Source organism: Mirounga leonina, unplaced genomic scaffold (genome assembly GCF_011800145.1).
Source record: "Mirounga leonina isolate KUSES-001 unplaced genomic scaffold, KU_Mleo_1.0 Mir_151, whole genome shotgun sequence".
NCBI classification, from domain to species: domain Eukaryota; kingdom Metazoa; phylum Chordata; class Mammalia; order Carnivora; family Phocidae; genus Mirounga; species Mirounga leonina.
This window is the reverse complement of record NW_023270377.1, coordinates 6,822,846-6,835,991: the sequence shown is the minus strand read 5'-3', so window position 1 is coordinate 6,835,991 and position 13,146 is coordinate 6,822,846. Positions and strand designations below refer to the sequence as shown.

At 37.9% G+C, this 13,146-nt stretch overlaps 2 protein-coding genes across 8 annotated transcripts in view; one reads left to right on the top strand and one right to left on the bottom strand.

Moving 5' to 3' along the window:
- GIGYF2 (GRB10 interacting GYF protein 2) overlaps positions 1–13,146 on the top strand; it is a 149,978-nt gene that overhangs the window by 61,409 nt on the left and 75,423 nt on the right. For 5 of the 6 annotated variants that reach the window (XM_035006841.1, XM_035006840.1, XM_035006839.1 and 2 more), the window contains exon 8: positions 447–487. The exons of the other annotated variant lie outside the window; for it this stretch is intronic. In XM_035006841.1, coding sequence (XP_034862732.1) covers positions 447–487 — 41 coding nt within the window. The remainder of the gene's footprint in view (positions 1–446; positions 488–13,146) is intronic. 6 annotated transcript variants of the gene reach the window in all.
- On the bottom strand, positions 6,406–9,431 carry KCNJ13 (potassium inwardly rectifying channel subfamily J member 13). Of its 2 annotated transcripts, none has more exons than XM_035006848.1 (2): positions 8,972–9,431; positions 6,406–7,188 (listed from the first exon to the last, which is right to left on the bottom strand). In XM_035006848.1, exons 1-2 carry the CDS (start codon positions 9,429–9,431, stop codon positions 6,566–6,568), a joined length of 1,083 nt encoding a protein of 360 aa, XP_034862739.1. In that variant the 3' UTR covers positions 6,406–6,565. The 2 variants fall into 2 exon arrangements, with proteins under 2 accessions (XP_034862739.1, XP_034862740.1); XM_035006849.1 differs by having other exon boundaries at positions 9,208–9,431.

Here is a 13,146-nt window from a genome sequence, read left to right as displayed (position 1 = left end):
ATACTTAGAAACAAGCCAAACAGCTTAATATCAGTGTGGTTTCTTATAGAATGGTATATCCACACAATAGAATATTATATAACCATTAGAGTTAGGATGATTTTGAAAATATTTAATGATGTGGGAAAATGCATTTTAAAAGCAGTATATAAAACTACGTATAGTGTGTATCTAAAATAAATCATGTATCTAATTAAAGAATCTATAACTTATAAAGCAAAAAGAACAATTCTGGGTCAATAGAAGCTAGCTTTTGGTAAGTGAGATAGTGGATATTTCTGTTTTCATCTTTGTGCTTTTCTGTATTTTCCAAATGTTAGGCAATAATCATGCATTTGTTTTATAATTTGAAAAAGCAGTGCTGTTAGACAAAGGGCAATGGGTGTCACGGATGGGAAGTCCGTTACTCTCAAGTCTTGTTTGAAAACTTATTTTATCTTTTCTAGAGGTGACAGACGTTTTGAAAAACCAGGACGAAAAGATGTAGGTAAGGCTTGCTTACTGTTTTGAAGTATTTTTATCTGGATTTCCATGATAATAGTTCGTAACAAGGCTCAAGGATACATTTATTAAAAGTTGACTCAGTTACCTGCACCTTCTCCAGTAGATGGGGTCGTAACATTGCTTGCATTTATAATTCCATGGTTATTTGAGGGCTCTTTTGTATAAAACCAGGGGTGATGAACATAACCATTAGGATTTCCTTTGTTTAACTTTTTAGGTTTGTGTGTTCTTTGCAAGGCATATATTCTTTATTTAAGGCTATCTTGTGAACTGAAATTTCAGTCTGTTAACTCCCTTTTCCCAATGTAGATACATCTCACAAGGGAAGAAGAAATAGGGAAAATGCTAATGCTTGTTTTCATATCAGAGAGCATTGAATGTTCTTACTTTAGTTTTTTTTCTTTTTAAGATTTTATTTATTTGTCAGAGAGCGAGAGAAAGAGAGAGAGAGAGTGAGCACAAGTAGGGGGAGCGGCAGGCAGAGGGAGAAGCAGGTTCCCTGCTGAGCAAGGAGCCCAATGTGGGACTCAAATTCCAAGACCCTGGGATCATGACCTGAGCCGAAGGCGGAGGCTCAACCGACTAGCCACCTAGGCATCCCAGTTACTTTAGTTCTTTATTCATCTGTTTTTTTTGATGTATGATCTTTGTTTTTTGTTTTGTTTTTTCCTTGTTTCGAGATGAGAGCAGTCAAAATAAATCATAGTTAAGGTAGTTACTGACTTAAAAGTTATGTAGTAAGAGAACAAGATTTCAGTGTTTGTGGTGAATTAATCAGTTTATATTAAAGAATCTAAATGTTAAGATGGGCTTTCTGACTGATTAAAGGTACTACCTTCCAAACTGCCAGTAGGTATTAATGCATGAGAGGAAAAAGAAATGCTGATTCACAATAATGTTGGAGTTATTAAAATCACCATGCAAGTTCCAAATTCCCAGAAGTACCAGAAAAGTTCTCTAGAGCATGATTACATCTGACAAGAGTAAACATTTCTCAAAAATATGTTAAGTATGTAAATATCACTCACAGACTGATTTGCTGATTCTTTTTTTTTTTTTTTTTTAAGATTTTATTTATTTGAGAGAGAGAGAAAAAGCACATGAGAGGGGGGAGGGTCAGAGGGAGAAGCAGACTCCCTGCCGAGCAGGGAGCCCGATGTGGGACTCGATTCAGGGACTCCAGGATCATGACCTGAGCCAAAGGCAGTCACTTAACCAACTGAGCCACCCAGGTGCCCTGATTTGCAGATTTCTGTCTTTTTTTTTTTTTTTAAAGATTTATTTATTTGACAGAGAGAGACACAGCGAGAGAGGGAACACAAGCAAGGGGGAGTGGGAGAGGGAGAAGCAGGTTTCCCGCTGAGCAGGGAGTCTGATGCGGGGCTCGATCCCAGGACCCTGGGACCATGACCTGAGCTGAAGGCAGACGCCCAATGACTGAGCCACCCAGGTGCCCCTGCAGATTTCTTTTTAACACTAGTAGTTAAAACAGTCAACTTTGCATCACTGTTTTCATATCAAATTCATTTTAGCATATCAGTAATTTAAATTTCTCATTTATTAACATGGCATTGGGAATGATCAGTTGTATTTATAATAATGAAAAGTTAAATGAGTGTAGCACAAAGAAATTTGGAAGACTGGGTAGATAACTTATTGTTAGTTGCGTGGCTTTACTTATATTATAGACTATTGGATAAATACTATCTTGGGATATTTTGTAGGACTTCTCCCATCCTTGTCTGATTCAGTACTTTTTCCAGTGAATATGGAGAGATAATGAGGGGTAGTTTTAAAGAGTATAGGTTTTCAAGTCAGAAGATAACCAGTAATCTAAGTTCTCAGATATTCAGTAGTCTTATAATAAATGGAGGTAAGAATGCCCTACAGAATTTTTAGGATTAAATAAGAGTATATGGACTCCTTTATTTGTTCAACAGTTATTGAATTCCTACTCCTGTGATAGGCCTTGTGCGAGGTGCTGTATAAATACTCCTTTTCTTTAGATGACAGTGTTGGTGTGTGATCAGATTTTCAAATCGTTCAGTATTTAGAGGGATAGCTGTAGAGTGGAACAACTGGGACTTGAGATCAGAATTAAGATGGAATAAGAGATCAGATCTAATCAAATGGAGGTTTAACAGCAGAAAATGCCAAGGAAGTCTCTCATAAACTCTAGAATTGAAGATATGTAGTAATGGTGTCATAGCATCCTGCTGGGGAAAAGCACAGCCTTCTCAGCTAACTGTGGGCTCAATGTTAAACCAGCAGCAGGATGGTGCCGAGCGCAGCATTTACTAGAACTGAAGTGTCCTCATGAGGCAAGCGCTAGGGACACCCGCTGTCTTTTTATGTTGACACAGGACAGCTTAAGTATTGCGTGCAGTACTGGGGCCACACCTGGAAGGGATCCATATGTTGGAGTAGGATGTTTGGGGCATTTGACCCCCTGTGATGGGGGATGCATGAAGGAAATGGGGCTGTTTACACAGCAGACAAGACTGTGGGCAGGACAGGGTGTGGAGGAGGGTTTTTAGGGTTACTCTCTGCAAATATTTGCTTAACAATCATAAAAGAGGAATTAAACTTGATCTGTGTGAATCTAAAGGGCAGGCTTAAGGAAGCAGAAACTTGACACAATCTTAAAAAGATCTGGTAGAGTTGTCTGAAAATGACTTGGGTTACCTGGGAAAGCAGTGTTTTCCCTGTAAAGACAGTAGCTTGATTTGAACTGTTCGACACATAGTCATACTTTGGTGGTTGGATAGAGTGTGAAGTTCCTTTTTCATCATTATTTTAACTATATTAATTCAGTCTGGGTGATTTCCCCACTCTATTAAAAAACAGGTTTTTTTCTTTGCCCTTATACGTACATCTTCGAAAAGATGAGTTCCATAAAGCTAAGTTTATGTGAAGTGGTAAGGAATATAAAGAGTTTTTCTTACTAAAATATCAGGGCAAGTTTCACATATATACAAATCATAGTGGATTTTACTGAATGTTTTTTGACAGGATGCTTACTTCAGGTTGTATTAACTGTGCTTATAATTCTGAGCCTTTCTTTTTATAAGTAATCCACTTCCGTTGAAAATATTATAGATTAAAGAAATCTCATAATTGTATCTTGTACTCTTCAAGAATGACAGTACTAAAGAAATTTGTTGGGACAGAGTGATATATTGGTCAGTTGTGAGATGTTCTATGATACCAAATAATTTGAGTATTAAAGGTCCCAGAATGACTTGTTGGTTTTAAAATTAGAGTTGGTTCATATTATATATTTGCATCTTATATGGAGAGAAATGGGTGTGTTTACAGACATCTGGGCAGGGATCCTGCATATTTCCTGTGAACACAATAAGGGAGAGTGTGGAGGTGGAAAAGGCCTGTAACATTGGAATTATAATTGCTATTCAGTAGGAATTGGTTGCTGGAGAGGGGGAGATCAGGTCCAGTGATGATCTTGTAGTATGATTCTGTGAGGATGAAATTGGAAGATCATTAAATAAAAATTGATCCAGTTGATACCAAAGGTTCAGCCCAATGTGATACCAATTAGTGTATTTTGGTGTGAAATACTTTAAAGTAGACATAGCAGCTTTTGCTTATAAGGCTGCTGCCAGGAGTAGGTATTGTGGGCTTACGCATATATAAAACTAGACCTTATGATTTTTAGTAACTACTTGTCTAGTTTGTTGGGATTGTTATGCTGTCTGTATTGGTTTTCTAAAGCACTTCTAAAGTTAATTCCAATGTGGTCTTCCTAGTCATGTATCCAAGATAGCATCACTGGGCTCCCAGGTACCCCAGGTTAGTGAGCTATGCAGCCAGGAATTAGAGCCGCTGTTCCCACCTCCCAGGACTTTCCCCCTCTTTCAATTTGCACTTCCTTCTCCTGAAAGGATAATGATATCTTGGCAGAAAACTTAATCCTTAATGTAGAAACTGTGATTCTCTGAAGTAAGTGGAAGAATCATCAACAGTGCTTTCAGAAGCTTTCAACCACCTAGACAGAAGTTTTTGATTGCATTTCTTAGTTGTCTACTTGTGAAACATTTATTAAGTAGCATTAGTTTACCAACAGAGTTGTTTTGGGGTGTGTATAGTTCTGGAAGTCACATCTAATTTTCAGATGCAGAGCTTATATATACATAGTGTACTTTGAGAGTTCTGTGACTTGAATGGAGAACATGCTGTGTCTGCAGGGAGATTCATCCCAGGTCTTGCTCACTTCCTTGTGTTACTTTGAGCAGCTTCACTTAACTGGTGGAATTGTGATCTGTGTAAATGATGTAGAGCTCTTAGGAAAAAACATACCATGTAAATTTTTGATACTACTTTATTTTCACAAGTTAGGTGAATCTGGTTACTTTATTATGGAAATAAGAACTCTTGCTGTCTGTAGGTATTACGACAGTCCTGGGTTGGAAAAAAAGTCTGTTGGTCTGACTAGCATTTAAGAATGCCTAAAGTTTCCAAATAGCAAAAGTTTAAAATAATTAAGTTTCTGTGTCCTTGATATTTTTTTGCTGTATCGCTCTTAGACCACTCCAGAGTTCTTTATTTGCTTTTCCTTTTGGTCAAAGAGTAGAAAAATGTGACTTACTGCTCTGTCCTACTCTTCACGCCTGATTGACTATACTAGGCTCGTGTTTATTTCATGGGATGATTCCTGGCTGGATCATTACCAGTGGGGAGGGTTAATCTTTCACTTTTCTTATTAAACCTGAATAAGGGGAATTTCAGAAAAGAAGAGCAGCCACGAATCTACTTGAATTCTGATAGGGTGTCTTTTTTGGTTTTTGTTTACTTTGAGGACAGTTTTTTTAAAAATCAAAATGAAAAGTATGCAGAGAATGGTTTTAAGTTAAACTGGAGGTGAGGGTAAGGGTTCATCTAAGTATATGTAGAATAAAAATTGAAGCAGAGAGAGCATAATTTTCATGGAGTATTAGACTTGGTAAGAAATAATAGAGTTTATCTAGTCCAACCTCCTACTGGTGAGTAAACACTCATTTTGTGTTTATAGAAAAAACTATTTGAAGTTGGAAACAGGAATTTGGGTTTGAAAATACTTTGTTGCCTAATTTTTTTGCTTTATCTATTGGAGATGTTTTTCCTATTTGAATGATATGTAACTAAACCTTTATATCTACAAAAACTTAAATATATTTGCATTTATGAGTTACTTAGGGTGTCATTTTTTTTATATCATTGAATAGGTAAGAAGAGAATGTTTTAACTTAGGTCAGAAGCCATTCAGATGAGTCGTTGATTATAATTTTTAAATCACTATTTGATTATTATACAAGGTAGCTTTTAGTAGATAGAATTTTGCATCTCCTTACAAAAATACCACCTCGTAGGTTTAATTCAGGCTGGATCTCTTACTTGATCTGATCAAATACATGAACATGTGCATGTGTTTGGATATCATGCTCAGATGCTTTTAGAGCTGTGTATAAATCTATACTTTGCTGTTTTTGTGTGTGTGTGAATTTTTGTTCTTAGATGTTAAAAATTAAGGGGGTAATACTCCAGTTTTGTAGTATGAAGAACCAGAGGAATGATCTTTGTTGTCTTGAAAAAATAACAGTTTTAAAAGGATGTTCATTAAATATTGTGAAATCATCATTCTACCCAGGGAGCTAGGTTTAAGACTAGATTGTCACTTCAACTTGCAGATGAAATGAGAGATTTGTGATTGATTTTAGAGTTTGGCTGTGTTAAACTTAATTGTCCTGTTTTACCTTCATTAGTGGTATCATACCACCTTATTATAAATCCACCAACATTTCTGTAATAAATATCTGTCATGTTGAGATGCATTGATTTCAGCAGTTAACCACAGATACAAACTTGTAAGGTAGAATGTTATATTTCCAGAATGTGATTGTTAGCTCAGCCATTTTTATGGGCATAGGCTTGATTACCATGATGTAATCAGAGAGATGTAATCAGCATTTAAAAAAAGAGAAAACATGAGATATGAAGGAAAAGTAGCTGCATAACTGGCTGGGTATATTTAATACATTAAAAAATAGGGTGTAATGGAGACGTCTTATTCTGTCAGTCCTGTTTCCGAGATCTGAAAATTGTCCATGCTTTGTCCATTGATACGGATGTCCAGGTCAGTCCTGTTTGGGCTCTTGGAGACTAGAGGAGTTGGAAGTTCAGGAACAGTCTTGTCAAAATTCTCCATCTTGATTTGATATTCACCTTTGGAACCCCGGGTCAACAGAGATGCAAAACAGTGATGTAACATGATCTCGGAGGGTAGGTAGGATGTCCTCCTTTGGCATATTTCTCCAGTGCCTTCCTGCATTGCTGAGAGGAACACAACTAATTCGAAGTGGGGAGGACTTTCATGCCGGAGCAGAGTAGCCAGAGGACTTGATGGTATAATGGAGTGATAGTAGGTTAGCGGAAAGATAAAGAACGGACATTCCTCAGAACTGATGCCATCAAGGTGGAAGTCCACACTGGTCTGGTTGAGTTCACCATTTTCCCTTTCCTGATAGAGTACAGCTGAGACCCGGACACTGGTGAGAGGGCTAGGTCGAGTGTTGGCCACTTGGAAAATTAGATTAGGTTTGCCATCTATGTGAGCTACTACTGCTAAGTCTGTAAAGCGAATTGAGAAAGCTCGATTTTTTGGCCGGGCAATCTTCGCCACAAAGGCACCTAAATTAGAAATCATTGAGTTTTTTTTAGAACGAACACTTGAAATATGAATACCTTTTCTGAATGAGAAGGGTGTATCAAATAGTTACACATTTCTTCATGCCATGCCTTCCAAGTGAGTCAAGAATTGATGAACACATTAATTTGGGTAGTCTCATTTGCCTGAAGAATTTTTCAGAAGGTACATACATCGTTATTTTAAAACTATGATTTCAGAAGGGTTAAGCAGAATTCATTTTGTTACATAGAAAGGTAACTTTGTAGTCTCATTTCTTAACAAAAATCAAAGAATGGTCATTGATTACATTTCTGCCCCCACTTAAAAAAAAGTAACAAAATAAATGAAATTCATTTGTAGTGAGATTATTTCAAATTGAAGTAGAAATCAGATTCAGAGTAGAATGATTTGGGGTAGGGAGGGTAATACATTGAGCAGTTTTTTAACTTTGAAACTTATATAGCCCCGCCTCCCCTTTTTATTTTAGAAGGCTCTGGCTCTAAGGTGATTTCAGTGTACCTTTCAAAGTGCATCTTCTGTGTGCCCCTAAGCTGTAGGTCAGGATTTCTTAACTACTTTTGTGCCACAGATCTTGTTGGCAGGCTGAAGAGATCTGTGGACCTCTTATCAGAATTATGCTTTAAATGCATAAAAATAAAATACATAATGAAGGAATCCAAATATACTGAAATTGAGTTGAACGTTTAAAAAATTATAGTACCATATGTGCTTTTTTAATGCATTAAACAAAATACAGTGGCGGGTTTAATAGTGTACTTTTGAAGTACTGTCGTGTGGTAGGAAAATATCTGATTTCTGTTTGTATCAAAGTTACCAGTATTGCTGATACCAATAAAAACCAGTATTGCTGTTTTTTGTTGTCTGTGTTTATAGTGTAAGGAAATGGCAATTTTCAGTTAGGGGCTAGAGAAGAAAGATGCAAGTTTTTCCTAAGTTCGTGGATCCCCTAAATTTTATCTGATGACTGGCCCGGTTTAAGAACTCCTGCAGGGAAGTTGAGTGATTTGTTACAGATTATAGAGCCGGCAGCACACCGGACTTCATTCCAGATCACCCTGCATTTGGCCCTTTACTTACCTTTTCAGATTATTATTGCGTAGTGTGTTAAAGCCAGGTTTCCTTACGATTTGTTTTTTTATTTTTAAACTGTATATATATCACTTACAAAAGTGACGCTAGCCCTGCTTACTTAGAGGAAAGTCTTATGTGTTACCAGGTTTATAAATAAAATTTCATAATCTTTGTGGCCACATTTCCAGTAAGGATGTGTATACTTACTTGATCTCTAAATACAATGCTGACTGTTGTGCTCTAGGCTCACTGATGATGAGTAAATGTTGAACAGATAAACTCAGAGGAGGAAATTCTAACCCAGTAAAGAGGAAAAAAATCAAATTCCTCTGTTAGGTAAAATGATTGTCAAAATATGCATTTAACGTATTTATCCACTTATTTGACAAAGTATTTAGCTTCTCTGAAAAACGCCTTTTAGACCTTTTGTTAGTATTTTTTTGGTGTAAGATGTTACTGCAAGTTAGTGTCATAATGGTCCCTTTTTTCTTAAGGAGTTCCAACAGGTAGAATTTAAGTGTAAGTCAGGTTTCTTAAAATTTCACCTCTCATTTGGCCATAGACTTTTTTTTTTCAATCTTCGATATTAACCTGCTAATAATGCAAATTAAATTATTCTACAACACAGTTGCTTATAACTGGTTATCCCCTCTCCAAACCACTTGCAATTTTTTTAAGAACAAAAACAATTACCTGTGATAAAAGCCTCTAGCATGAGGCCTAGGAGCATTTGTATGGCAAGTAAGGCGATTGCACTTGGACAGTCACCACTGGGGAACATGGTACCATAACCAATTGTGAGTTGTGTCTCCAGGGAGAAGGAGAATGCAGCTGTGAAACTGGTGATGTACTTCACACAGATAGTGTGGTTTTCAGGTGGGGCATCATGATCTAGTTCCAGATCACCATTCATCTCAGCTAGAACATACCAGAGCACTGCAAAGACAAGCCAGTGGACAACAAAAGAAGCAGAAAAGACCAACATCATCCAGCGCCAGCGCATGTCCATTAGGATTCCCCAAGCATCTCGCAGATATGCAAGACCTCTTTGAGCACCATCCATTTGAAGTGTGCTGTGGCCGTCCTTGGTGACCATCCTCCGGTATCTCTGAGTTAGGAGAGGAGCAATAACTTTGCAATTACTGCCATCCATCTCAGGCTGTAATTTTCTGAAACCAAGAATAAATTAATAAGCTCTTAACTGTTTTGCAGTTCATATTAATAAATTCTGAGACCTCATTCACTTTCTCCTTTTTTTGGAATGCTTCCCTGGCTACTGGGCAGGCTTTCCTGGTCTGACAGCTCTCTTTTCTCTTCACGCAAGGGGGCATTTATTGACTAAGCCATTCATTTGCTACCAAATCATGGCTTGCCTTAGGATATCTCTTATTGTTTCCTGGAATGACTGTTAAAACACTTTTTGGCATTTTAATATTTCCAAGTATATTTCAAAGTCCCTGAAGTTTGGGGTTATGGTTCATGTCTCTTGGGGTTATGGTTCATGTCTCTTTGCCACCCCTGTCTCTTTCTTGCACAAGTCCAGGCATAAAGTATTGATTTGACTGAACGTGTAAATAACAACTTTTCATAATTAGTAATTATGGATAATTCATAATTTAAAGAAATAAGTTAAATATATGTGTTCCTCCATGTAAGTAACTAGAAATCATTTGGAAATGTAGTGTTAGGGGCGCCTGGGTGGCTCAGTTGGTTAAGCAACTGCCTTTGGCTCGGGTCATGATCCCAGGGTCCTGGGATTGAGCCCCGCATCGGGCTCCTTGCTCAGTGGGGAGCCTGCTTCTCCCTCTCCCTGCTACTCCGCCTGCTTGTGTTCTCTCTCTCTGTCAAATAAATAAATAAAAAATCTTTAAAAAAAAGGAAATGTAGTGTTGAACTGTCTGCAAATGTTTTGAAGCTAAACTCCACGCTAGGACAGAGTTAAGCTTTTAGAGATCCATAGTTCTAATATATGCTTTTTAATTAACCTATTGAAAGTTTTATGAATAGGCTTTATTTTTGTCACTTTGTGGCCATTTTCATGGATTCTTTCTTCCCTGTCTCATGGATTGCCATCCTCTGAATATTCTAGATTCTGGTTAGATTGTGGGGTGGGGAGAAAATTATTTTCCTGGAAAAAGTAAATTCTAGGTAGCGATTCCTAGATAATACTGTTTGTTTTTTTTTTAAGATTTTATTTATTTGACAGAGAGAGACACAGTGAGAGAGGGAACACAAGCAGGGGGAGAGGGAGAAGCAGACTCCCTGCTGAGCAGGGAGTCCAATTCAGGGTTCAATCCCAGGACCCTAGGATCATGACCTGAGCCGAAGGCAGACGCTTAACTGACTGATCCACCCAGTTGTCCCGATAATACTAGTTTTGAAAGTAAGTAAACCAGATAAAAAAGCTTCAAGTTTAATGAACGAAAATAACCATTAAGGCAGCAAATGGCAATTTTAAAAATTTTTTAAAGATTTTATTTATTCATTGGAGAGAGCAAGAGGGAGAGCACGTCCATGTGCGTGCACACGAGTGGTGGGGAGGGGCAGAGGGAGAGGGAGAAGCAGGCTCCCCGCTGAGCAGGGAATCAACCATGTGCGGCTTGATTCCAGGACCATGGGATCATGACCTGAGCCAAAGGCAGCCCTTTCACTGACTGAGCCACCCAGGCACCCCCCCAAATGGCAATTTTTAAAAGATAATATAGTTTTTTATCTGTAAACAGTTAAACTATGAATCAGTGGGTATGCTTTTCTCTGTGTGGTGAGAAGAAATCTAAGGTATGCTTTCTATGTGTTGATTCTTGCTTATATCAAAAGTGTCTTAAGACTTTTATGTGGAGCCTCACAGGAACAGAATGGGAAGTGCAGCTTTGCTTTCCCTTTCTTTTTGCCACAGTGCAGTGCTAGGAGTTTATATTTTACTCTGCCTAGCTGCTTCCCTCAGAAGTAGATGCTCTTGAGAGTATTGCATATTCCCTTCCTACCTTTTGAATGACAGTGGCACTTAAGAAGGTGACTAGAGGCATTTGAAGCTAGGTTGTTGCTTGGGTTTGCTGGGTCCTTCCCATTGTAGACACTTTGGGGCTGTGGAGACTGCCTTCCTGTGATACTGTCATTGGACATTGGCCAGCTGAGTATATACTTTCCCTTCCTCCCTGAGGCTAATTTTTTTTTTTTTTAAAGATTTTATTTATTTATTTGAGACAGAGAGAATGAGAGAGAGCACATGAGAGGGGGGAGGGTCAGAGGGAGAAGCAAGCTCCTTGCTGAGCAGGGAGCCCGATGCGGGACTCGATCCAGGGACTCCAGGATCATGACCTGAGCCGAAGGCAGTCGCTTAACCAACTGAGCCACCCAGGCGCCCTCCCTGAGGCTAATTTAACATGTATTGGTGATATTAGAGACATTCTCTTGTATTTTCTTCAGATTTTAATTACTGATGGAGCAGGGTCCGCTGAGATAATGGTTAAAATTTTTTAGAGTGGATAACCAGTTTAGTTTCATATTATAAACTTAAAAAAAGTCTTAGGTCATTCATGCTTTATAATTCTAACAAGTGGTCATTATCATTTAGTATATTTTTTTCCTCAGCACAGCTGTTTAATGACTCATTTTGCTAGAGTCTTTAAGTGTTTTGGGAGACCGTATCTCTGTCGTTTTGAAAGTAAACAACAGGAGTAATAAAATTTTCATAGGCACTGTGCTAGGTACCTTCTGTGTTGCATTATCTCTAATTCTTTGGTATCTCAGCAAGATCTTTTTTTTTTTTAAGATTTATTTGAGAGAGAGGGGAAGAGAACTTGGTGGGGGGAAGGGCAAGGGGAGATGGAGAGAAAGAATCCTCAAGCAGACCCCATCCCCCCACTCCCTGCTGGTCACAGAGCCGCACACCAGGGGTGGATCTCAGGATCCTGAGATCATGACCTGAGCTGAAATCAAGAGTCACTTAACTGACTGAGCTACCCAGGGGCCCCCAGCAAGATAGACATTATTATCCTGTTTTTCAGATGTCACCAAGGATTAGAGAGATGAAAGAAACATACACTAGGCAGATGGGGGCCTTAGATTATTTGTATTATTCTCCACATCTGGCTAACTTTACAGGTTAATTTTCTTACTACAAGAAGCTCTTTAGAAAGTTTGGTGAAAAAGTCTTTCCCAAGATGATTGGCATTATATTCCTAAGATAGTCTTTGACAGCCATATTTTTAGCACTTATAGTAGATACTCTTCTGGTCCCCGTAACTATCTCAAGTATCTGTCTTAAATCATTGTTAACCCCATACATGATTCTTAACGACAGTAATGATTAATAATATTAGCCAGTATATATTGTTTATTATGTGGCAGGAATTATACCAAACACTTGTGTTAACTCATTTGAAGCCAGTGGGCAATGCCTGGCGCAAAGGAACTTTTCAATCTTGGTTGCTTTATTATTATTATTCATGATGTTCCTTAACTTTCACAGTAGTAAGTACCATCATAATTCCCATTTTAGAGATGAAGAAACTGAGGCATAGTGAGTTTCCTAGGATCCCAAAGGTAGTAAGTGTTAATAAATCCCATACCAAGTCCAGAGTCAGTGCTGTATTGCTTCAAAAATAGACATTCTGATCCTGGTTAGCCTTTGTGAACAATCCTACATTCCATTTGACTAGTTAATTGTTTAAGAGTCATTACAGAATATTTGGTCTTTAGGAATGTTTAGGTTTAGACCTATGATTTGTAGGCAAGAAATATATTTTCAGTTAAAGAAGACATCTTATAAAATTTGAAGATCAGCACAACCACAATTATTACATAATCTTTTGTATATTATAAACCAGTACAAATTTTGTATATTATAAACCAGTACAAATTAAAAC